Source organism: Macrobrachium rosenbergii, chromosome 8 (assembly GCF_040412425.1).
Source record: "Macrobrachium rosenbergii isolate ZJJX-2024 chromosome 8, ASM4041242v1, whole genome shotgun sequence".
Classification (NCBI taxonomy): domain Eukaryota; kingdom Metazoa; phylum Arthropoda; class Malacostraca; order Decapoda; family Palaemonidae; genus Macrobrachium; species Macrobrachium rosenbergii.
In genome coordinates, this window is record NC_089748.1 from 80,326,882 (window position 1) to 80,353,246 (window position 26,365).

Below are 26,365 nucleotides of genomic sequence, written 5' to 3' on the forward strand. Positions count from 1 at the left end.
TACGCACCTCACACAAGCACATTATTCTTGGGTTATGTATATTATGTATATTTGTGATGGTGATTTATTGGGTATTTGTTGTGTGGGTCTCTCCCCTTGCCTTTCATGCCAGATAGGCTCGTATTTGCTTCCTTGACCTCCCGCCCTCCTCGTAGGTTAGGCGTGGGGTGGAACCTCAGGTTGAGGGAGTTTTTGTTGCTGTTTCTCCCATGGGCCGTTGTTTGGGTGGTAGAGTGAGACCCCTTTGTCCTCCCCCTTCATCACGAAGGGGTAGAGTTCGTTGGGTGTGTCTCCTCTAGGCTGTTATAGCCTTACCCCCTTTCTTTCGGCCCTGGTTGTACTTCGGCACAGAAATTTCTCTCCCTGTTATTTCCTCCCCCACCCTTCCCTTGTCCCTCCCCGTTAGCCTAGGCTATGCCTAGGCACGGGCGTTGACCTAGGCTATGACTAGGCGGGAGTCGGCATGTTGAGGCCTTGGTCGCTATCCCTTTCTCCTTGGGGGTAGGCTTGTCCTGCCATCGCTAGTATTATTTTACTTGGAGTGGCGCGTGATTGCAGTCGAGCGGGTGAAGCATTTTCCCTTGTCTCCTGTTTTCGCCTGACATAGCCTACTCCTCATCCCTACCCCACCAACCCTCCCTCCCCCTCCCCATCTCAGGCCAGCTCTTGCCTATTCTCGTGCAGGTGACGCTAGATGGCGTTTTCTCCGAGTTGGGGGCTTTCCCTGGTGGAGAGATTCGTTCCCTCCCAGAGCAAGTCCCCGGTAGCGCTGCGCTTGTTTTGATGTTTCGTTTACCTACTCTCCTAGGATCGAGCGCGTTTCGAACATTCTTTCTTTCGTTCTCGACCTCTCTCCGTTTGATTTGCTTTAGTTGGGTTGACTGGCGCCTACTCCGGCTTTTATTATACTTGGCCTTGTGATGACGGTTGCCTCACCCACCTATAGTTTCTCTGGCGGGGAGGTTCAGGCTCCAGGGGGAGGGATGCCTCCGGTCTCCGGATAACGATTTTTTCCTTGTTGCCTGCCCTGTTACCATCACTTGTATTTTATATATATATATATCCGCTGGCGGAGCGAGCTTCTCACTCCGCCACTACACATATATTCATTAGTATTATATGTTTTCTTTTTACGTGTCCGGTGTTCTGCCCTGGGGTTCCGCCGTCTTTATTGCTGGCAGGCCTTGTGGTAGGGCCCTGTTGACTCAGCTCTCCCGTTCCGCCGGAGTATTCCGGTGACCGGGAGGCAGCTTGCCTACCACTCTGTTTAATTTATGGCTTGGTGGCCCCGTCTCTGACAAGGGGTTTTTCTCCCCGCCGGAGTCTTCCGGTAGTAGGTCGAAATACCCTGGCCTACCTGCTTTAGGTTGCTTAGAGTGGTAGGTTCATGTACTTTTTACACTTACAGACTGTTCGTTGTGAGGCAGGGTGCACCGCTTCCCTCCAGCAACCCTCACGGGCACGTGGTGTGCGGACCCACGCTGTCGCGTCCGGCTGGGCGACCTTATCGTTTGGCACCCTGATGGCTGTGAGGTCTGCTTCGCCTTGTGTGGTAGCATCCAGGACGAGTCGGTAAGATATCGCTTCCGTTCCTTACGCCTCTTCAGTCTATTTAGTGCTTATATTGTATTCCTGGCTTTTATATTTCAGTATCTTAGCCTAATTGCCTGCTCTCTTCCAGGCGGGACGAGTCCTCTAAGAAGACTTCCCTTGAGTCTCTCCACGCCTGGGTGGCTGGGTTCGGATGGAATGTACCGTCGGGAAGCCTTACGTCCTGACGCTAAGTGCGTGACTTGCTCTACCCGCGCCCGGGTTGCTGCTGCTGTCCCAGAGGTTGGCCACCCCCATCATGCAGCAGATCCGGGGCGCGACCCAGCCACCCCAGAGGGACATCCTATACGCGGAGGTTTCGGAGGACGTCGCCGCCTTGGACTTGGACCTGGAGCCTATGAATACGGGCCGGACCAAGTGGTAGGTAGCGAGTAAGTGAGGTTGCGGGGCGGGCGCCCTATTTGATTCCCCATCATCCTCTGCATCTTCCTTTTCAGGGTTTGGCAATCTTCCATCTTGGGTGACAGGGCTCCATCAGCTGTCCCCAAGTTGAAGCTGAAGACTTCATGGAAGGCGAAGGGCTTCAAGTCCTCGTCTTCCAGGAAAGCATCTCCTTTCCCCCCATCGAAGGCTAAGGTCTCCGTACCTGTAGCCTCCGGGAGCAAACCTGGAACCTCGGGCAAAGGCGCGAGTAAGAGGGCACCAAGACCAAGCCCTCCTCGCCAGCCTGCCTTTGAGCTACGGCTCGAGCTTGCTTTGAAGGCAACCCTTTGCCTCAATTAAGGGAGACAGACTCCACATCCCTGGTATTCCCAGGAGGTGAGGAGTTTTGGAAAGATGCCCCGTCCACCTTTACTGTGGGAAAGCTGGATGCTCGCTGCGCCGTCTACACAATTTAGCGAGCAGCTTCCTGCTCCGGAAGCCTTGCTAAAGGCAGAATTGAGCCCGGACTGGATTAGGCGGTCCTTGAACTCCGTCTGCCTCACAGAAGCAACTGCCGTCTCCTGTGCAGAAGAGCCCTTCTTCCAGGTTCTGGCTAAATCCCTGTTAGCAGGGTTTCAGTCAGACCTGTATGATTTTATGGTGGCTAAATTGGAGTGTAGGAAATTCATCTTTGCTGAGGCCACCATATGTCATGAGCCTAACAAGCTCATGAAGAGCTCTATCTGGGGCGCCAACCTTTTCCCAGATGAAGACGTAGCCAGTGTGCTGAGCGAGGCTACTAGAGCCAACCAGAGTCTTCGCTCGTTGGGGTATCTCCACCTGGCCGGAAGACCCCAGAATCTGGCGGCTCCCAGACCAAGTCTGAAAAAACGTTTCCAGGCGGCATAGAGACCTCACCACAGGCGGTTGTCCAAGCTGTCCCGGTCTCGGCAGTGGCCCAGCCCTCCACCTCTAAGGCTCATCCCCAACAGTGCGTGCTGGTCCAACCAGCCCAATCCCTTGCTGCACCCTCAGACGTCTCCTCACGTACAATCCCACCTGAGGAACCCGTGGGTTCTTTCACGGCCTTAATAGGAGTGCAAGGGGGGGAAGAGGTCGGGCCCCTTACAGAGGCAAATCTAACTCCGCCCCAAGAGGAAAACCTGGACGTGGTAGAGGAAACAAACCCGCTTCCTCCCACTCAGACCAGTCAGGTAAGTGGTCGTCTTTACTGGTTCAGAGACCAGTGGTCCTTCAGTCCTTGGGCACACAGCATTGTGTCCAAAGGTCTGGGTTGGAGCTGGACCAAGGACCCCCCTCCCCTGATCAGGTTTTACCAGCCACCCTCCAGAGTCCTACAGGACTATGTGGCGGAACTGCTCAACAAGCGAGCAATAAAGAAAGTAAGGCACCTAAAGTTTCAAGGCAGGTTGTTCACTGTCCCAAAGAAAGACTCCGGTCAGCAAAGAGTGATTCTGGATCTGTCGCGTCTAAATCTTTATATAAATGCGACAAATTTCGCATGCTTACGGTAGCTCAGGTACGGACTCTCTTCTGCGTGGAGCCGTCACCACCTCTATCGATCTTTCAGACGCTTACTATCACGTCCCGGTTGCGCCGGAACTTCTCCGTTCCTGGGTTTCAGACTAGGAAACAAGCCTACTCCTTCAGGGTCATGCCTTTGGTCTCAATATAGCCCCAGGATATTTACAAAGCTGGCGGAAACGGTAGTACAGCAGCTCGGTCCCGAGGATCTCCCTAGCAGCGTGCCTGGACGATAGGATAATTTAGGCCCCAACAGTCCTAGAGTGCCGGAGGCCACGCCATGGTCATCGAATTCCTGGAGTCGTTAGGCTTCCAGCTGAACAGAGAAGTCCCGCTTGACTCTGGAGTCCCGGTTCCAGTGGCTAGGCCTCCAGTGGGATCTGTCCTCGTACACGTTATCCCTTCCACCGTCCAAGCGGAAGGAGATAGCTTCCCTTACCAGGAAATTTCTGAGGGACAAAGCAGCATCCCGCCGGTCCCAAGGAGAGAGTCCTCGGCTCCTTCAATTTGCCTCAGTAGACGGACCTGCTCTTAAAAGCAAAATTAAAGGACATAAACAGAGTGTGGCGGAGTCGAGCCAATGTCAGGCTCAGAGACAGGTCTCCTCCATCCCTCGAATTTTAAAGGCGAGACTGCGACCTTGGTCCACAGTCAGCGGCCTGTCCAAGACAGTCCCGCTTCAGTTCCCTCCTCCGGCACTGGTGGTTCACACAGACGCCTCATTAAAGCGGCTGGGAGGGTATTCGCCAAATCAAAAGTACAAGGAACATGGTCTACAATGTTTCAACGGTTCCATATAAATACCTTGGAAGCTGGCGGTATTTCTAACCTTAAAGAAAATCCGCCCCCCAGCCGGATTCACATCAGGCTGGTGTTGGACAGCCCGTGGTAGTTCATTGCATCAACAGGGCGGCTCCAAATCAGGTCAAATGAAACCAGGTGATGGTAGGTATTTTCTCCTGGCGAACAAGCACAGCTGGCATCTGTCAGCCACCCACCCAGCGGGAGTGCGGGCGTGTGGCGGATTCCCTGTCAGAATCACTCCGTTAGAGACGGAGTGGTCTCTGGACGGAGAGTCTTTCAATTGGTTTGCCGGGTTCCGGGACTCCAAGTGGATCTGTTCACGACGGAGAGCAACTACAAGCTTCCCTGTTATGTGGCCCCAAACCTGGACCCTCAGGCTTATGCCACGGACGAATGACCATAGACTGGAACAATTGGGAGAAGATCTACTTATTTCCCCAATAAACATGTTGAAAGTACTGCAAACTCAGGTCATTCAAAGGTCAACTGGCTCTGATAGCCCCTTATTGGCCAAAGAGCAACTGGTTCCCTCTGCTTCAGGAACTCAAGTTGCAAAGTCATCGGATTCCCAATCCCAGATTGACCCAAGTAGTACAAACCAAGACTGTGTCAGCTTCCTTAAAAATTCAGAATGCCCTAGTTTTATGGACTTTGTAAAGTTCTGCTGCTCAGAAGGGAGCAAACATTGACCCCGTTAACACTCTGTTTTTAGAATCAGATAAGAGAGATTCTACTCTCAGACAATATGACTCAGCAGTCAAAAAATTAGCATCCTTTTTGGAGGCATCTGAAGCTCAAACTATGACTACTAACCTAGCGGTTACCTTCTTTAGATCATTGTTTGAAAAGGGCCTTGCCCCGCCACTATTACCACAGCTAAGTCAGCCTTGAAGAAGGTATTTTTATATGGTTTTAATATTGACCTTACAGATTCTTACTTTTCATCTATCCCTAGAGCATGTGCTCGTCTGAGACCACGTGATCACCCACATTCTATTACGTGGTTCCTCAATGATGTTCTTAAGTTAGCATCTGAGATTGACAACTCACAATGCTCTTATTTGGATCAGGAAACCTTATTTCTTGATTAGCTTGGCTTCAGGTGCCAGAATTTCAGAGCTATCGGCTCTCTCTAGAGGTGATGATTTTGCCAGTTTCCTCCCGTCTGGGAGAAGTCCTTTCTCCTGACCATAGATTTTTAAGCTAAAAACGAGGACCCTCAAGACAGGTGGTCCCTTGGAAGGTGGTGCCTCTTCCACAGGACCAGTCCTTATGCCCAGTCTATACCTTAAAGTCTTACCTTTAAGAACTCCACAGTGTAAGTTGGGTCCTCTTTTATCAGAGAAAGGTGGAACTCTTTTGTTGAATGCTATAAGACAGCAAATTCTGTATTTTATTAAACAAGCCAACCCGGATTCAGTCCCTAAGGTTCATGATATCCATTACAGTAGCTACTTCACTAATTATTTTCATAATATGGATTTTGCCAACTTACCAAATATAATGGATGTAAATCACCTCTAGTGTTTAAACGCCATTTTTAAAAAATCACTCTAAGCCCTAAAATTTTCAGCAGTGGCTGTGGGAGTGTCATTCCCCCACCTTACTATCCTTATCCTTCTCCTTCCCCCCCACCTGCCTCATTTACTTCTCTGCCTGCCCTTCTGGATCGATCATGCCTCACTGCCTTGCTCCTCATAATTGATGTTATTATTGCCTTTAATATTATCTTTTTGGTGATTGTATTTTGACATGCTGTGATTTTGGATTGTCTTAGGGGTACTGGGCTGTTTTTATTTTGCTCCATGTACCCCATAAATTTCTCATGTTGTAAATGTCTCTCTTTGTTCTTAGATATAAGTTTATATAAGTTTATATTTACTCCTTGTAATTTTGTATTATTGGATGGCCTACTATATTTGCATTGTGTACTATTTTTGTATTCTACTTTTAAGGTCGTATTATGTACTTACCTGTTACTAATCATGTTTTCATGTGGAGAGATATTCTGATTAAATCTTTTCATAGCCTGTGTTTTTGTTCAGATCACCTTGTCTTTTTCTGTAGTTGGCAGTCTTGGCATGATTCTCTCTATCACTATTTCACACGCCGACACGGGCTGGACTCAGAAAAGGGATTTTGACAAAGGAAAATCTATTTCTGAGAAGGCCCGTGTCACCCAGTGACCCTCCCAGAAGTTGGTTTTGCCCCTACTTGCACATTGCCAAGCCTGGGGGTGGTGCTAGTCTGGAATGAGTGTAGATGGCGCTGAGTCGCCCGACCTGGCGGGCGGATGAGCGTGGGGGCTGGAACGGCCCACCGCTCTTTTCCGAGGGGTTTTGTCATGGGGATGTCTATCGAGTGCGGCTCTGTGGTTGTGATCCTTTCACTCACCCACTTGGTTATACCTGACGTCTCCATTGTGGAAGACGCTCAATCTAGGGATAGTAACCTCAGCATTCCTGAAAGCTCTTTTTTTCTCTGGTATATCTAGCATTTTATACCTAGAAATTCGTGTTAGTATGGAATTTCACCGGCTGACACGGGGCTGGACTCAGAAATAGATTTTTCCTTTGTTAAAATCCCTTTTGTAAACCAGGTTTGATTCATACACATTACATGTAGGGTTTAGTATTCCTGAGAGAGAGAGAGAGAGAGAGAGAGAGAGAGAGAGAGAGAGAGAGAGAGAGAGAGAGAGAGAGAGAGAGAGAGCCATTTGATCACATCTACTAACATTTCCAGGTAAGTCGATTATTTTCCATAACATCCATAGAGATCACTTAGTGGTGGTTACCTCTATTACTACCTTGCCTAGACTCTCCAGGAAATCGGGGTTGGGAGCGGGGTACCTTCATGAAAGCTGATGGGTTTATTATAAATGGTAATATGATTTTGTTATAAAACAAGTTTTGACGTAGGAAAACCTATTTTTGGTGGTCGGTATTGAGTCCACATGGAGTTACCTTCCATGGTCTACCAGAGCTCAATGGTGACCAAACTAATATCAAAGAATTCTTTTCTAGTTGGTCTTTTTGGCCAGGTATTGTGTCATAATGATAAAAACAATAAGACGTGATGGAGTATATAATGGACTAAAAGACAATAGGGCACTTTCTCTTATCTTCAATGAAGCTGTTACCCAGTTATTTTCATTATCATAACCTGCTACCAGAAGTGGCTACTGCACATGCACAGTCCGCCATATTGTCGACAACAAACCAGCACACACAACGAAGAACCATAACTTTCTATTGGTCAATGCAGGATGATCCCTTGCCTAAATCCCATGCCTTTTCATCAGGGAAGTAGGGGGGTTTTGAGGACTCAACAGGGACTACCAAAAATAGGTATTTCCTGCGCCAAAACATATTTTTTGGCGATGTAGTTGCTTGTTTCATCCTCAAGGAGCTGTAAAAAGAAATTGACAAGTGACAAAAAGGCTTAAGCTCTTAATATTTAATCCCAACACCAAAAAAGAAAAACATTTCTGGTCCGAGGTCAAACCACAAGTTTCAATCCCATTCTTTATTCCAAATACCCCTCAAGTTTTAAAACAAAGAACAAAACTAAAACACGAACGTATGTTTTAGGATGTAGTTCACAGTTGACCACCTAAGCATGCTGGTTTGTTGCAGTATTGTCTACCTTCTCCCAGAGAAGGTTAGCATACTCACCATCAAGAAAACCCTGGTTTTCCACTGTAGCGCCTATGGGGTTAGGAGTAACCATACCACCTAATGATACACAGTGTAGTCGAATTTGTTCGAGCTTGTGGCAATAATGTTTTTAAAAATACTGTCTCTGATGACCACCCTGTACATTCGGATACTTCTTCAAAAGGTACATTTCTGAAGAAGGCCAACAATGTACTTACTTTCCTAATATCATGTGACCTATACTTTCCTAATATCATGTGACCTAGGAAAGGAGTGTGGATTTGCCCATTTGTGCTTTGGTGTAGGAAAATCGGACTTTCTGGGATGTTTGCTGTGACATCTAGGTAAACCTTAGGTGCTTGAACCGGGCATAATGTTTTGTCAGCTAAATTAAGTTTTCTTGTCAGAATAAGAGATTTCCTTCTTAAAGGATTCTCATTATTGGCCAGAAGACAATAATAATTGATGGTCAGCTGTTTGCGTGATGTATCGTCCTCATCTAAGAGAGCCCAGTTCACTAATATGAGCTCCTGATGCTAATGCAATCATGAAGGTCGCCTTTTGGCAGCATGTGAGTTGTGGTTGTATTAGATCCACTGAAATGAGGGGTCAATAGATGTCTAAGCACCTTGTTCAAGGACCAAGTAATTGGAAGCCTTTTGGGAGCAGGTCTTTGTAGTGCAAAAGACCACAAAAGGGAAATGACAATTTCTATACTAGAGTCAATCCCGAATCCATAAAATCCATAAACAATTAATGCTGCCTTGTATGCCATGACTGTTGTAACAGTAAGGCGTTTGTCTTCAAGAAGGTATATAAGAAAATTTACGTGTTTCTATAGAAATCTCAACTGGGCTCACGGTATGGATATAATCTAACCATATCTTCTATACGGACTGGTATTGTTGGATAGATGATGTCTGTAGTTTTTGCACTAGGCACCTAGCAATGTTGGGTGAGTAATTTTCACGGTACAGTGGACCCCCGCCTATTTGTGGTTCCGGATTTGAGGTTTCACCTATCTGCGGATTTTTCTGTGGAATGTATATACACATTATTCACAGAAAATTCACCTATTTGTGGTATTTTTCATAGAGAAATATTCACTAATTACAGGCAGTCCCCGGTTATCGGTGGGGGTTCTGTTCCAACGGAACGCCAATTTTTTGTTAGAGGAGGCTCTGCTAGGTATGTATTGGTGTCAATACCCAATTATCAGCGACAATGGGGGTTTACTGTATATGTTTACTTCATTTATTAGCGCCAAAAATTGCCAATTTTCAACGCTACGCCAGTGCCGAAAAACCAGATTGCCGATAACCGAGCCTGCCAACAACTGGGGGCTGACTGCACTGTATTTTCATATTTTTGTGACTAAATGCACTTTTTGTGATAAAAGCATTAAAATACTGTATAAAAACATTTTCAGAAATGTTTTTTGGTGTTGGAACTATCAAAATAAGCCCAGTTATAAGCATTTTTAGAGGGGTGTCAAAATATTTGTGGATTTTTATATTTTTAAGGGGGTCGAGGTAAAACTATCCCCCGCAAAATACCGGGTCGGCTGCATTTTTAAAAAATCTACACATGAAGATTCGCTCCAGAAAGGAGGATGCGTAACAACAATTTTCCCCCCAATCTGAATAGAACAGCTGACAGTAGTGGAATTGATCTTGGAATTGATCTCTTCCCCCATTGTTGGTGTATTAGGAACCAATGCCTCTTTAGCCAATTTGGGGCTATTAAGTAAGATGTTTATTTGAAGGTTAGAAGCTCGCTCAAAACCTTCAAAATCTGGGACAATGGAGGAAGAAGGTATATTGTCCTCCATTTGTTCCCATCTTCTAGGAAGGCATCTCTTGCTGTTGCTTGACTGTCCAAGTTCGGAGACACATATACTGGGAGTTTGTGATTCTTCTATGTGGCAAACAGGTCCACTTCTGGTTGTGGAAGCATGTTGGCTATTGTTTGAAAAGTGGTTGTCCAACATCCAATCTGCTGAGGCTGTCGTTTTCCTTGATAGAGTCCGCTATTATGTTGAGAGACCCTGTAAGGTGAATTGCAAACAAGTACCACTTCCTTGCTTGCGTCATTTGAAGGATGGCTAGCATTATCATACTGAGACGAGGTGAACATGATCCCAATCTCTTGATGCAGGACACTGCAGTCATGTTGTCTACAACCAACAAAATGTGTCTCTCTTCTGGAGGTTTGGGTTTTTTGAGACAAAAAGATAGCCATCAGCTCCAGGAAAATGATATGACAATTCCTCAGAGTAGCTGACCACCTCTATGCCACCTGACGATCCTCCCAATGTCCTCTCAACCTGTCAATGAGGCATATATGTGTATTGTCACTCATACAGACGAAGGACTCAGGGCAATCTCTTTCTCCAGAGATTCCTTCCAGGTCCAAGGCAGAAGTATCTCCCCAACTTTTTTATTATTTTGATGAGGTCGGTCTTACATCTTTTTTCTTGCATGCGATAGCCAGAATTTGTTCATATTTTTTAGTTGCAATCTGCGCATTGGATCTATTACTAATGCGAACTGCAGCAGGCCCATCATACGTTCTAATTGCTGTCTGGAGACTCTGGGCTATGCAACGAACATTTTGAGGTCTTTCCTTATTCTGTTTTGAGTATTGATGGGGAGAGACAACAGGTTGTGAAGAGTATCCCAACACAGTCCCAGCCACTGAAAGTGTCTGCTGGGCGTGAGGTGGAATTTTTTCCAATTTATTATAAAACTTGTTGACTGGAGTCTGTTGATAAATGCTCTCAAATTTTTCAAGCACTTTTCTTATGGGCCCTCAGATCAACCAGTCGTCTAGGTAGGCTATTAGTTGTATTCCTTGTAAAAAAAATTCTTGGGGCAATGTTTAGCCCAAAGGGTAGGACTTTGAACCTGTACGTGTCTTCCCCTATCTAGAACCCTAGGAAGGGGCAGAAGGGAACGGCGATAGGGACGTGCCACTATGCATCTTTCAGATCTATAGGAGCTGTCCAAGTCCCTTTTGGAATGACTGAACGTACTTGGGCAATGGTAGTCATTTGAAAATTTTGGTAAACAATGTTCTTGTTCAATGGTGATAGGTTGAGGATCACTCTTCGTTCGGAGGAATTCTTTTTGGGGACACTGAAGAGACATGCTTGGTGGTGAATATACACATTTCTCTATGGCTCCCTTTAACAGGGCCTTCTGCACATAATCTTCCAGAGGGGTCTGGTTTTTGGAAGAACCCCTTTCAAGGAGGGGGAGGATGAGAACATTCCACCCCAGCCCATTGAAAATAATGCTGTGTCCCCAAGGGGAAGACTTCCATTGCCTGCGGTGTCGTCAAAGTCAACCCCCAACCATACAATTCCAATTGGTATCCACCTTCAAAAAAATTGCCTTGATAGAAAAACCGGTGTTGCTCTTCCTCTTCCCCTATAAGAGGGTCTTTGGACCTTGTGAAAAGGATTTCCATGCTGTTGTTGTTGCTGTTCCTTTGTAGGGAGCTGTCCCTTCTGACCACTTACCTGTCTTTGAGGAAAACTTTTGGGGTGACTGAAGGCTTTTAGGATTTTTGGGTTGGGTAAGGGGAAGTTTTGGGTTTTTTGTTTCCTAAATCCCCCTTTTCCCAGAAGAGCATACAATACAATTCTGTTGGCTGGCTTGCTCATTGAGCTACAGCAGACTCCTCAAACAGGTCTTTACAGAAGGTGTTAGAATGAAATAATGAAGTTACACTGGGGAGTTAATTGTTGGAGCTCTCTAATGTTTCCCTTTGTGCTTTTATGCGCCACTCTAGAAAGTCAGAGAGTGCTTCCCATTGGGTTCTCATAAGACTTTTGGCCACAACAGCAAAAATTGTTCTGGAATCTTCTCAAAGCCTTTTTGGTGACAACTTCTAGCAAGGTGGTAAAGTTTATAATATAAGGAGGTGGACCCAAGCATGAAATTCTGCTGGGGCTGTCCCCTCTGAGATTCTTCTCATGGGGGTCCCAAACGCTGCTGCATAGCTATATCTAAACGAACTTTTTCCTTTCAAAAGGGAATTGTAGCGCTGCCCATTCCTTGGTGGAATTTTCTGAAACTGGGATGACCATGGCAAATGGTTTTAATTTTGCCATTGTCTTTCATTTTCTAGTCATTACAAAATTCTGATAAAAGCCGATTTTACGCGGCACTGGTGACGAAGTAAACTGTTCGGTACTGACCAAAAGAAAGTAATGCTTCTTGGTTGTTTGTGCCAATCTGTTGTCGACAATATGGTGGACTGTGCATATGCAGTAGCCACTTCTGCTAGCAGGGTTTGATGATGAAAATAACTGGGTAACAGCTTCGCTGAAGATAAGGGAAAGTGCCCTCTTATCTTTAAGTCCATTATGTACTCCATTACGTGTTATAGTGTTTATCATTACGACACAATGCCTGGCCAAAAAGACCAACTAGAAGAGAATTCTTTGACATTAGTTTGGCCACCATTGAGCTCTGGGAAGACCAAAGAAGGTAACTTCAATTGAGGATGAAACAAGTAAAATATAAAAAAATTCTTTCTTGCTGCACAAATGTGATGTTATCCTGAATAGCTACTTATATGGGAAGGTCTTCTTAATGTAATCAAGATACATAGAAATAGACCACTGAGATATGTGACTTTCTGAGAGTGTATGGACAAGAAGATGGACCTGGCTTGGCACAGATTTCTTAAAGAACACTGCAAATTAAGGGTAAACATAGATGCATGACAAGCACCTGTCTGTTACATGAGGAAGCCAATGTCCATGATAGCACTGCTCCTGCTGGAATGAACCGTGCTGAAGACACTGTCCTGCAGTAAACTCAAGAGCTAATGATGCATGAAATATAACTGATGGAGTAACCATCATGTTTCTAAAAGGTAGATGAGTGCATCTAACTCTCTAACAATGACCTTTAACAATACTCCTGGATGCTCATGCTGCAAATTGCCTTAACCCTTTAACTGCAAAACTAGTAAAATACTCGACTATAACATTTTTAGAATTTTTGAAAACAAAAATATTACAAAATCAGTCAATATTATTTGTTCTTGCATTTCTTCTGTGGGCTAGTGCTTATTTTGTTTATGCTACACTAAGAAAGCTGTGTACTGTGTAAGTTAGGTTACTCGAGTTTTCTGCTTTATTCTTACACTTATCTAGGCTAATGATTGTTTTATTTGTTTTTTAATCACTCACGCAATTATGTATTTGGGCTGTACAGGTTAGGTTGGTTTTCAGCTTGGAAAACTTTGAACAATAGTTACTGTTTCATCAATGGTAACTAAGCAATCAAGTAATTTCTAATAGTATAATGTATGCGTTTTTGCATTTATTATCTAGGTAATGCTTTTTTTTTTTATCTTAATCTATGCTAGTGTCCATTTTCTGTTTAGATATGGAAAAATAATGAAAATGCAACAATTGTGAAAGTGACAAACTGAATATGTTATCTTATTTTATTCCCAATGTGACAAATAGGTAACAATAAAATAAAAAAAGTTATAGAATTGTAAGCTTATTATAATAAATACTGGGAGGGGTTGACAGGTTTGATCAAATATGTGCAACGTGAAATCTAAGTCAAAGGAATAAGATATGGAACCAAATTATATGTCGTTTTGTTGTACAGGTGACCTTGGTTGATGCAAAAACGGCTTATGATATCCAAAATCCTAACAAAAAGCCAAGTCAGAGGAAATTTACAGGACAGGTAGTAAATGGGTTGTTGGAAGGATATTCAAAAACACTGATTGCACTGAAACTGATCCATCAGACTCACAGGTAGGCTTTTAATTCTAAACATACTGAAAAGCCAGTTAAATCCAACAACTGAGTGTAACCAAGCTAAGCTGATTTTTGTTTAGATTTGTCTAAACTGAAATTTCTATTTCAAATGTATATGATTTTCACAGTTGAAAAAATATATGAAAATTTTATTTGCTAATAATGCTCTGTACTTTTCAATGTCATTCAAAACTGTTTATATAATATATAAGAAAGGTTCTAGATTTCGCCACATGGTAAAAATTATTTTATATGATTCTTTTCAGTTTAAAAACATTGCAACAATGATTTTTAAAATAATACCCATTTTACCATTTCAAAAATCATTTTTGTACTTAGTTATTTAGTAGAATGCCTTGCAAAATTAAATCTGCATGCATTTCTAAGCAATTTCTCCCCAAAAATGGTAAGTCAAGAATTTTGTGAAACACCCTAGCAATTTTTGCATTTTCAACAGGCAATTTTTACAATTTTCCAATAAACTTGGCATTTTTAGTATTTAATACAGTTTTTAAAGGGATTTTGACAGAGGAAAAATCTATTTCTGAGAAGATCCCGTGTCACCCGGTGAAATTCCATTACAGCACGAATTTCTAGGTATAACCTTGCTAGATATACCAGAGAAAAAGAGCTTTCAGGAAAGCTGGGGTTACTACCCCAGTCGAGCGTCTTCTTGGAAGGCGTCGGTATAGAAAAGGTGAGTGAATTACCACTAACACGGAAACCTACTCGAAAGATCTCTCCTTATCAAAATCCCGGAACAGAGCGGTGAGCCGTTACAGCCCCACACCAAACACCCGCCAGGACGGCGACACCAGCGCCACCTACCTCATTCCATGCTAGCACTAACCCCAGACTTTGGCATGTGCAGAGGGGGGGAGAGTACTAGGTGATTCAGGGGAGGTCACCGGGTGACACGGGACCTTCCTCAGAAATAGATTTTCCTCTGTCAAAATCCCTTTTCTGAGTCCAGTCCGTGTCAGCGGTGAAATCGTGATAGAGAATCATGCCAAGGCTGCAACTACCAGGAAAAGAAATGGGGGTAATCTGAAGAAAAGGCAAAAGTTTTACCAAAATAATTTTAATTAAGCAATCTCTTCCGTGTAGCAAGAACTCTAAGACTAAGGCATATTAAATCTAAGGCACATTAAAAAACTTAATACTATGAAACATGGGCAGATTCCCGGCACGACGGAGAAAAAGCCCCAAAAACCTTAAAATTACTTAAAGCAAGGTGAAACATGAAAAAGCGCACAAAATAACTGCAAATATAACCTTAATACTATACACGAAACTTAGGCTAAACCGTAAGAGACAAAATCAATTAACATTAATATATACATTCATCTAGGGTACATGGAGCCAAATAAAAACTGTCCAGTACCCACAAAGGAACAATCATGGCATTTCAGATTACACTTTTTCCATTAACAGGTACAAGAAACATCAATATGAGGAGCCAGGCAGTGAGGTATAATCAACCAGGAGAATAAGCAGAAAAGTAAATGAGGCAGGCGGGCGGGGAAAGGAAAGGACAAGGATATGATTAATTAAGGTGGGGAGATGACACTTCCCACAGCTATGGTAGAAAATTTCAGGGCTTCGAGCGTTTTTAAATAGTGGCGTTTAAACACTAGAGGTGATTTCCAACCCGTAAATTTAGATAACTCCGAAAAGTCCATATTATGAAAGTAATTAATGGAAGTAGCAACTGCTCGAATATCATGAACCTTAGGGATTGAATCTGGGTTGGCCTGTTTAATAAAATATAAAATTTGTTGTCTTATAGCATTTAGTGAAAGAGTACCACCTTTCTCCCTGATAAAAAGAGGACCCGACTTACTCTGTGGAGTTCTTAAAGGTAAGATTTAAGTGTATAAACTGGACATAAAGACTGGTCTTGAGGAAGGGGCACCACCTTCCAAGGAGACCACCTGTCCTGTGGGTCTTCGTTCTTAGCTAAAAATCTAGGGTCAGGGAAAGGAGGACCTCTCAGACGGGAGGAAGTTCACATAATTATCACCTCTAGTGAGAGCCGACAGCTCTGAGATTCTAGCACCTGAAGCCAAGCTAATCAAAAATAAAGTCTTCCTTAACAGATCCTGATAAGAGCAATGAAAGTTATCCATCTCTGATGCTAACTTAAGGACGTCATTGAGAAACCACGTAACAGACTGTGGGCGTGATACTGGTCTCAGACGAGCGCATGCTCTGGGGATAGATGAAAAGTAGGAATCTGTGAGGTCGATTTTAAAGCCGTAAAGAAATACTTTCTTTAATGCTGACTTGATTGTGGTAATAGTGGCGGAGCAAGGCCTTTCTCAAACAATGATCTAAAGAAGGAAACTCCTAAATTAGCTGTCATGATTTTGGCTTCAGATGCTTTTAGGAAGGAGGCTAATTTTTGACTGCTGAGTCATACTGTCTAATAGTAGAATCTCTTTTATCTGATTCTAAAAACAGAGTGTTGACGGGGTCAATGTTAAGCTCCTTTTTGAGCTGCTGAATTTTATAAAGTCCATAAAACTAGGGCATTCTGAATTCTTGAGGAAGCTGACACAGTCTTAGTTTGTACTGTCTGAGTCAGAATGGGCTTGGGATCCGAAGACTCCATGATCCCAGTTCCTGAAGAAGAGGAACCAATTGCTCTTCGGCCAATAGGAGCTACTAGGGCTAATTGACCTTTGAATGTCCTGAGTTTGTGTAAAACTTTCAGCAGTAAGTTTATTGGGGGAAAAGATAAATCTTCTCCCAACTGTTCCAATCTACTGTCATTGCGTCTATGGCGAACGCCTGAGGGGTCCAGGTTGGGGCCACATAACAGGGGAGCTTGAAGTTGCTCTCCGTTGCGAACAGATCCACTTGGAGGCCCGGAACCCGGCGGCAAATCCACTTGAAAGATTCCATGTCCAGGGACCACTCCGTCTCCAACGGGCATTCCTGACAGGAATCCGCCACCACGTTCCGTACCCCGCTAGGTGGGTGGCTGACAGGTGCCAGCCGTGCTTGTTCGCCAGGAGAAGATAGCAACCATTACTTGGTTTACTCGGCCTGATTTGGAGCCGCCCCTGTTGATGCAATGAACTACCACTGCGCTGTCCAATACCAACCTGATATGAATCGGTTGGGGGCGGATTTTCTTCAGAGTTAGAAATACCGCCATAGCTTCCAGGGTGTTTATATGGAACTGCTGAAACATTGTGGACCACGTTCCTTGTACTTTTGTTTTGGTGAATATCCCCCAGCCGCTTAGGGAAGCGTCTGTGTGAACTACTAGTGCCGGAGGGGAAATGAAGCGGAACTGTATTGGACAAGCCTTTGACCGAGGCCAAGGTCGCAATCTTGTCTTTAAGATTTGAGGAATAGAGAGACCTTGTCTCTGAGCTTGACATTGGCTCGACTCCACCACACTCTGTTTATGTCTTTTAATTTCGCTTTAATAGCAGGTCTGTCACTGAGGCAAACTGAAGAGAGACCAAGGACCCTTTCTTGGGACCGGCGGGATGCTGATGGATTTTGAGAAATCTCCTGGTGAGAGATGCTATCTCTTTCCTCTTGGGAGGCGGAAGGGACAGCGTGTGAGATGACAGATCCCAGTTGAGACCCAACCACTGAAACCGGGACTCGGAGTCAGGCGGGACTTTCTCTGTTCAGTTGGAAACCTAGCGACTCCAGGAAACTGATGACTATGGACGTGGCTTTCTGACACTCCGGAACTGTTGGTGCCCAAATTATCCAATCGTCCAAATATGCTGCTAGGGATATCCCTTGAGACCGGAGTTGCTGAACTACCGTGTCCGCCAGCTTGTGTGAATATCCTGGGCGCAATGTTCAGACCGAAGGGCATGACCCTGAAGGTAGGCTTGATTCCCGAGTCTGAAACCGAGGAACTGAGAGAAGTTCCAGCGCAACCGGGCGTGATAATAGCGTCTGAAAGATCGATAAGAGGTGGTGACGGCTCCGCGCGAAGTAGAGTCCGTGCCTGAGCTACCGTAAGCATCGAAATTTGTCGCATTTTATGTAGAGATTTAGGCGCGACAGATCCAGGATCACTCTTTGCTGATCGGAGTCTTTTGGGAACAGTGAATAACCTGCCTTGAAACTTTAGGTGCCTTACTTTCTTTATTGCTCGTTTGTTGAGCAATTCTGTCACATAATCCTTTAGGATTGATGTGGGTGGCTGGTAAAACCTGGTTAGAGGAGGAGGTTTTGATCCAGCTCCATCCTAGGCCTTTGGACACAATGCTGTGTGCCCAAGGGCTGAAGGTCCATTGGTCCCTGAACCAAAACAGGCGACCACCTACCTGTGTTCTCTCAGTGGGAGGGGCGGGTTTATTCCCCCCTACCACGTCAGGTCTTCCCCTTGGGGTGGTATTGGGCTTTCCTCTATGAGGGGCCCTGCCTCTTCCTCCCTTGCAACCCTATTAAGGCCGTGAAAATAACCACGGCCCTCATATGTGGGGTTGTATGCCGGTGAGCCACCACATATGAGGTGCAGCTGGTTGGACCAGCACGTACTGTTGGGGTGAGCCTTAGAAGTGGAAGGCTGTGCCACTGCCGAGACCGGGGCGGCTTGGACTACCGCCTGGTGGTGAGGCCTCTTATGCCTCCTGAAGCGTTTGCCTCCTCTCGATTGAGGGCCGGCCGATTCTGGGGTCTTGCGTTTGTAGGCTGAAATGCCCCAGCGAGAACGAAGACTTTGGTTGGCCCGTGTAGCCTCAGCCATAACACTTGTGACCTCCTCTTCAGGGAAGAGGTTAGGTCCCCAAATCGAGCTTTTCACGAGCTTGTTAGGCTCGTGGCGGATAGTTGCATCGGTAAAGATGAACTTCCTACATTCCAGTCTGGCCAGATAAACTCAAATAAGTCAGACTGGAAGCCTGCCAGCAAGGACTTAGCCAAAACCTGAAAGAAGGGCTCGTCCGAGCAGGAGACGGCAGTAGCTTCAGTGAGGCATACGAGTTCAACGGACCGGGCTAACTTAACCGAGCATCAAACTCCGCTTTCAAAGAGCTTCCGGCAGCTTGGGGAGCTGCTCGCTAAACTGCGTGGAGGCGCGAAGGGGTCCAGCTTCCCGACCGTGAAAGTGGACGGGGCGTCTGTCCAGAACTCATTACTTCCTGGGAATACCAGGGAAGTAGGGTCTGTCTCCCTTAGCTGAGGTACTGAATACCCTCAAAAATGCGCTCGGGCCGTAGCCAGGCGACTTTGTCAAGCAAGGGGTGGGAAGGTTGTCTCCCAGGGCGAACATGGTGAAGTTGCCCTTGAAAGGAGTCAACTTCGTGTTATCTGCCTGCCACTCCGTCAGAGTGCGCAGGAGAGCCCGACTGAGCTTGGTCCCTAGGGGACGATGACAGTCTCCTAGGAACCTTGTCTGACCAATCCAGGCTTCCTCCGTGAGCCTCCACGAAGCCTGGGTAAGGGGCAGGAGATCGGGGGAAGAACTCCAGTTCCTCCAACCGTCTCGTGCCAAGACCATCAAGAGTCAGCTTGCCATCATGTTGGATGGCCCGGAGAGCGAACGCCAAGGGTTACCGACATCAAGCGGCGGGAGGTCCGCAGTGTCGGGATAACATACTGTGGTTCGGCTGGGGTGGATGAGCCATTCCCGCCAGTATGTTATCATGACTGGCCAGCTTCTCAGAGATTTTGCTAAATCTCGAGTCCAGGTCCTCCGTGAAACGCTTATACAATTGGTTAGCAAAAGGCCTCTGCATCCGAAAGCAGGTTGGCGAGGAGGCTTGGTTTTGCAGCCCCTCTTACTCGCGCCTTTGCTGGAGGAACCAGACTTGCTCCCGGAGGCTACAGGTCCTGAGACCTTGGCCTTGACGGGGAAGGGCAATGCCTTCTTGGAAGACGAGGACTTGAAGCCCTTCGCCTTCCATGAAGTCTTCAACTTCAACTTGGGGATAGCAGATGGAGCTCTATCACCCAAGGAGGAAGACTTCACAAAGCCTGAAAAAGAAGAAACAGATGAAGCAGGGGAGTCAAATAATGGGGCCCGCCCCAACAACCTCACTGCACCTCACCACTTACCACCTGGTCCTGCTCTACATTCATCGGTTCCAGGTCGAGATTAATAGCGGTGACGTCCTCCGAAACCTCCGCGTAAAGGATATCCGCTTGGGGTGGCTGGGTCTCATCCGGATCTGCTGGATGATAGGGGTGGCCAGATCTTCAGGCACTCGGCGCCACCCGTGCGCCGGGGAGAGTAAGTCCTCAACCTGGCGTCGAGGGCGTAGGGCTTCCCGACGGAACGTTCCTTCCAAACCCAGCCACCCAGGCCCGGAGGGATTCAAGGCAGACTTCTTGGAAGTTTCGTCCGCCTGTAAGAAAAACCAACAATTAGCTAAGGACGAAAACCATTCCGGGAACCTCATAAACAATGTATAATATACAATATGAGGAGTGTAAAGCAAGAATGATGTAGAGATTGTCACTTACCAACTCATCCTGGACAGTTGTGCAGAGAGCAAAGCAAACCTCACAACCATCAGGGTGCCAAACAATCAGGTCATCAGGCGGACCGCACAACCAGCGTGGGTCCGACAAACTACGTGACCGTAAGGGTTGTTGGGAGGGAGGCGGTGCACCCGGCTCCTCACAGCCAACAGTCTGTAAGAAGAAAAGTACATGAACCTCCCACCTAAGCAAAATAAAGCTGGCAGGCCGGGAAATTCAACTGCAACCGAATACTCCGGCGGAGAAGGACTCCCTAACATAAACTGGGCCAATAAGCTCTAAATTACACAGAGTGGAAGGTAGGATTTTCAGACCGAGTACTCCGAGGAATGAATGGGAGAGACCAGAACTAACCATAAAGGTTGCCAGTAAAATAACGGTGGAGACCCCTGGTATAGGCCGGACTCACTATTTATATAATGAATAAAGGAGTACTCCTGTAGATAACAGACTTATCTAAAAACAAAAAAAAAAAAAAAAAAAAAAAAAAATAAAAGCAGTAACAAGTGATGGTAAGAACTCAAGAGGACGGAGGATCCGCTCTCTCCTATAATGAAAAAAACCTTCGCCCTTACTTCCCGCGCCGGAGGAACAGAGATGGGTAAATGCTCATATGTTCATAACATAGGTGAAGCAATTAATATATACCGTATCAACGTAACCGACGGAGAGCCCCAACAGATGACTTCGAGCTGTTCGAGTAAACAAACCACCAACCCCAATACAGCGATGCTAGGGGCGATATGGGAGGAGCGAATCCCTCAACCAACAAAAGAAGTCCCGAACTCGGAGAAAACGCCATCTAGCGTCACCCTTGCAGAGCAGAGCAAGGCTGGAAAGGAGGAGGAGGGGGGGAAGGGTAGGAGGAGGCTACCAGGAAGGAACAGGGAGACGGGGAGAAGCTCACCCGCTCAACTGCACCGTACCTCCCAGACCATGAATCTTGGGGGCAAAATGACTGGAAGCAACCAACCTCAAGCCCGACTCCTAGTTAGGCGAGCCCTAATATGGACCTAACCTAAGTATAGGCTAGGACGAGAAGAGTAAAAGGGAACGAGGAAGTAACTGGGAGAGAATTTTGAGCCGAGAACCAGCCGGGATCGAGAATGGCAGGCAAGGGGGCGACTAGCCTGTGAGAAACACATCAAGAACTCATTCCCCCAATTGGAGGAAGAGAACCAAGGCTCACTCTGCCCACCAAAAACGATCCCGGAGGAAAACAGCAACAAAACTCCCTCAACCTGAACTCTCACCCAGGGCAAAGGGAAGGAAGCAAACAAGCCTACTCCCACAAAATAACCAACACTCATAAAAACTAAAATGTGCTCAACAGAGAGCGTAGCCTACCACGGAAGCGGTTAGATCTGAGGCTACCGCCAACACCGAGTAAACCACTCAACAAAACTAAAAATAAAACTAAAAGAGAGCACCATCTTCAATCAAAATTAATTAGCCTAGTAAGACTAAAACAAAGGAACCCAGCCTGGGGTACCTAGGCGGGGCATCACTCCCACCAAGGCCAGTAGGCCAATGATCGTAATTCATGGGAGCCACCAAAGAACCACCAGGAAGGGGACCAAGGGGGGAAAATTATCTATAACGACGAGGAGACGGCTCAACTGAAAATAACAGAAGGAGGCGCCTCATGGCTCGACATGGCTGGCTGGGGACGCCGTGGCGACATAATAAGATCTCGATATTTATGAAAATACGGAGACTATAACAGCCAAAAATTAGAACAAAACCCCCACAAGAAGATGGTACTTAACTTGGAAATAGTAAAGCTGCTCGATGCCATCGTTGATGCAGAAAAATCCAAAATAATGGAAGAGCACACACAAAATAATCCAGATTCACGTGCTAGAAAATGGAATGAATGAGGTAGGTGGCGCTGGTGTCGCCGTCCTGGCGGGTGTTTGGTGTGGGGGCTGTAACGGCTCACCGCTCTGTTCGGGGATTTTGATAAGGAGAGATCTTTGGTAGGTTTCCGTGGTAGTGGTAATTCACTCACCCCTTCTTATACCGACGTCTTCCTAGAAGGCTCGACTGGGGTAGTAACCCCAGCTTTCCTGAAAGCTCTTTTTCTCTGGTATATCTAGCAAGTTATACCTAGAAATTCGTGCAAATGGAATTTCACCGGCTGACACGGGACTGGACTCAGAATGTAGTTTTTTTCTTACTGCAATAGTCATATGAAGCCAATTGGAGCATTTTCATTTTTTCATGAAGTTTTATGCACTCAGGGGAAAAATTCCATAAGCAAACTGATGTGCTCAGAGGGTTAAGTACCATAAGTACCACCTGATTCTATGAGTAAAAGAGATCTATTGCTATGGTAATGAATTTGCATGAGAGAAGATCTCTATTCTTCCAAGCTTAACTGGCCAAATAATATTACAGTGATGAAATTGATTAACTGCCAAATTTTGTGAACACCAAAAAAAACACTCTTTCCATTTTCTGTCTATACATCTAGTCTCAAGTTGAGAAGTAAATTTTTAATGCTAATATACCTGAAGAGGTTTGTTACAGAGATCCTTAAAATGCACTGATGTACGGTTGTTGACACCCATCAATTGGATACAATGTAGATAAGTAAGACTCCTCTGATGGGCCAAGACTTTGTGCCATGCAGGTGCATACATATTAATGGCAGATCCAGACATCTAGATGTCATAGATATCTTTACAATATGCATCAGTTAAAAAGGATGTGTATCTTAACCATTGCCGAACAACAAAACCCCATCCCCTACTCTGGTGAGATTTGTACATAAAGAATGAGCCTAGAACATGATGTCCTAACTATCCAGCATATGGATTTCAAATAGAAAAACATCCTGCACCAATTACAGGCTTGTTATGAAAGGTTGCTGAAGTCCAGTAAAAGTAACAGGCTAAACATAAAGAACTGAACAAAATTTTATCCACAGGATGACACAAGATACTCAAGAGGGTGCCAACCGTCCTCTGTAAGGCACCAGAGAGATTAGTGATGTTTGACAACAAAAAAATGAATCTGCACATCTGACTCCACATATGCTGCAGCTACTGTCACCTTCCAAACAATGAAAAAAGTGTCAACAACAATTGTAATGGTGACCTTCTGGAACCAAAGGAGACTCCAACTCCCATCTGGCTACCATTGGCTCTGAGATTCCAGTCAATGTAAACTCACCTGTTCAATCTTCCTTCTGAGTTAGGACACTAATTTCCCCTCTCATCTAAATTAACAAATATTCCAGGTGAATATGTGGCACAAATATGGGTGCAATTTTAAGTACTAGAGGATCATGGGAAGCACAAGAATTATCAAAAGTGACATCAGCAAACATCCAACCACACATTTTAAGTAACTGGTTACTGCATAGTTTCATAGTGTTCAGTGGTCTAAGTTAGGCGGATGGACATACCTGACTTTGAAGACACTCAAAACACTAGAAGGAAGACAATTTAATAAAATACCTTTTTGTTACTTCTTCCTCAGCACTATCTATGGGATTAAACCTTCAGCTTATTTGACAAAGCAACAGAGGAAACAGACAGTGAGGAGGGTATCTTGCTAACCAGACAGACCAAGAATGTGAATCCTTTATTGTTTATTACTTGCTAACCATCTGTTTACTTCCTATATGCCAATACTTTCAGTTTCATTCTGTCTCAATTCCTGCTCAGTCTGTTTAACAGTGATCAAGATGCATGTAACAATACCATGGGGGGAAGTCGAAGCTGTGATTTCAACCACATCTTCATACCTCAATAATACTTTCTGATACATAGTCATTCAGATATTCTCTCTACATTTTCTCATGAGCCTAAACCAAGCAAAAATCCCTTGCTATACTTTCTCAAGGTTCACCAGCTCTCAGAGTAAACCCTTTTGATAATCTGAGATCCTTGGTCTCCAACATGTTACCCTTCCAAAAGCTCTGACATCAGCGTCACATCACTAAAGTGCTTTTCTTCTCATAAAATTGGGGACCATTGCAGACCTTTTGGAAATAATATGACTTACAGGTTTGCACAAAAAACTAGTTTTATGTTATTTTATGTTGTTTCGTGTTGCATGATACAACAATCATATACAGATAATGAGAAAGTTTTAGGCACTGATACAATAAGTGTTACTAATGAAATTTCAGCTACATCCACCAAACACACAAAAAATTAAAAACATGTTTATTGTCTATTATAATTTAACCCATATGAATACGTATCAAGGATCCACTATATTCTAAACACTAAAGATTAAGAGGCAAGGAAACCATTATAGAAACGAAGCTCGTTTCTTGGTCTCAAGCAGCTTTGCTGCAAGCTTCCAGGGATTAAAAATCTTCTCCTCTCAATTCTGTCAAGACCTACTAGATTCTCAATGAGCAAATCTTTGTTCACCTTTAAACATACAGCTTTTTAAATGTATTTGCATAGTTGCTCCTCCACTAATAAATAGTACCACAGTGACTTATAGGCTAAAGGACATCACCAAAGACATGATTTTGTCCCTCTTTCAATCACCTGAAAAAAATTGCAACACTTCATATTTCAAAAGCCTAATTTTGTAGTTAACTCAATACTTTCAAATCAAAACAAGTTTTAAATCAGTTACAATAATCACTTCTTGCTAAAGAAACTACTGCAAACCATAAACTCTAAATTTCTTATTATTCTGTTACCCATGATGCCATCATAGCCATGAAGAAAAACAGACAATAAGAGAAATCAAGAACAGAGTGGGGACTTTATAAGTTGAACACGTTTTACATTATGTATACTGAATGAATGATCACTTAGACAAACCTATTAGGTACCATCAATGCTATTGCAAAGACAATCCTGCACTGCTAGGTTTTCATATAAAACAGTCTGTTACAATAACACAAAGACAGTTAAGTGTATTTCTCTAATCCTTCAGATGATAGAACAAAACCTTATCTGTTATTAATGGCAGGCTTGATTCAGTGGAAAATCTAAAAGAAAACTCTTGTGGAAACTGATGTCATTTTTTGCAATGCAATAACTTAATAATATTATTTCACTTCATTCACCTCAATATCATACATTTCCTAAATGTAGAGAGAGAGAGAGAGAGAGAGAGAGAGAGAAAGAGAGTGTGTTTCTATTCACAATAGTGAGGTTTATTTATACTGTACATCCAAATCCTAGCTTTCTACACAGCACAAGTTGAGGTGTCCTACCCTCTTCTGATATTAAATGTCTCACAGATGGTACAGGTGTTAGTTTAGTTGAGGAGAGTCAACATATTGAAAGAGAGTGTTTGAGAGGGAGATGTGAGACATTACTAGAAGAGAGGGAGTGTGTTTCTATTCACAATAGTTATGGTTTGTTTATACTGTGACATAGGAAATCCTACTCTTTCTACACAGCACATTGAGCTGTCCTACCCTCTTCTGATATTAAATGTCTCATTGAGATGGTACAGGTGTTAGTTTAGTTGAGACAGAAAGAGAGAGAGAATTCTACACAAAACTAAGTTGATAATTTCTATATTATATTATGAAGTTAGAAACACTCAGTTTCTTGTTTGACACAAGTTAAGGTGTTCTACCCTCTTGATATCAAATGTCTGACAGAATGTACACATACTAGTTTAGTTGGTCTCCCTGCTGTTTCCAATCATTTCATGTTTTTTTTTTGGATGACATCCACACTTTTACATCTTTTTTGACCAACGTTCAATTACAAAGTGTCCTGGAAGGTTAGTACTGGTCTCCCTTTACCCTAGTGGTAAGAAATCTAATGTCCCCATTCACAATTTCAGGATTTCTTTTCAACTTCTTTACACAGCTTTCAGGCTTTAAGTCACTAATGATGATGAATCCTAGATCTTTCTCTTCATCACAACTCAGTTTCCTTGCCTAATAGTTCATACTTTGCACTCGTTTTTATGAACTATATGCATGGTTTTAAATCTAAGTTGAATTACATCTGCCTTTCTAACCATTTGTCTATTCTTTTTATGTCTTCTTAAACTCAAAGGAGCTGTTAAATTTGTAAAGAAAATTGGTTAACTTTGCCCTGAACAGCCCAAAGTCAAGATCATTTAGGTATATAGTGAAAAATAGAGAACTGCATCAAACCTTAAAGAATACCACTTGTGACTTTTTATCAAT

The 26,365-nt window shown here is 44.3% G+C and overlaps 1 protein-coding gene across 1 annotated transcript in view; it reads right to left on the bottom strand.

The window, feature by feature from the left end:
* LOC136841199 (uncharacterized) overlaps window positions 1-26,365 on the bottom strand; it is a 272,290-nt gene that overhangs the window by 100,784 nt on the left and 145,141 nt on the right. Inside the window, exons 4-5 of the mRNA XM_067108236.1 lie at window positions 25,973-26,110; window positions 20,218-20,388 (exon numbers count right to left, since the gene is read on the bottom strand). Of these exons, the coding sequence (XP_066964337.1) occupies window positions 20,218-20,388; window positions 25,973-26,110 (309 nt within the window). The remainder of the gene's footprint in view (window positions 1-20,217; window positions 20,389-25,972; window positions 26,111-26,365) is intronic.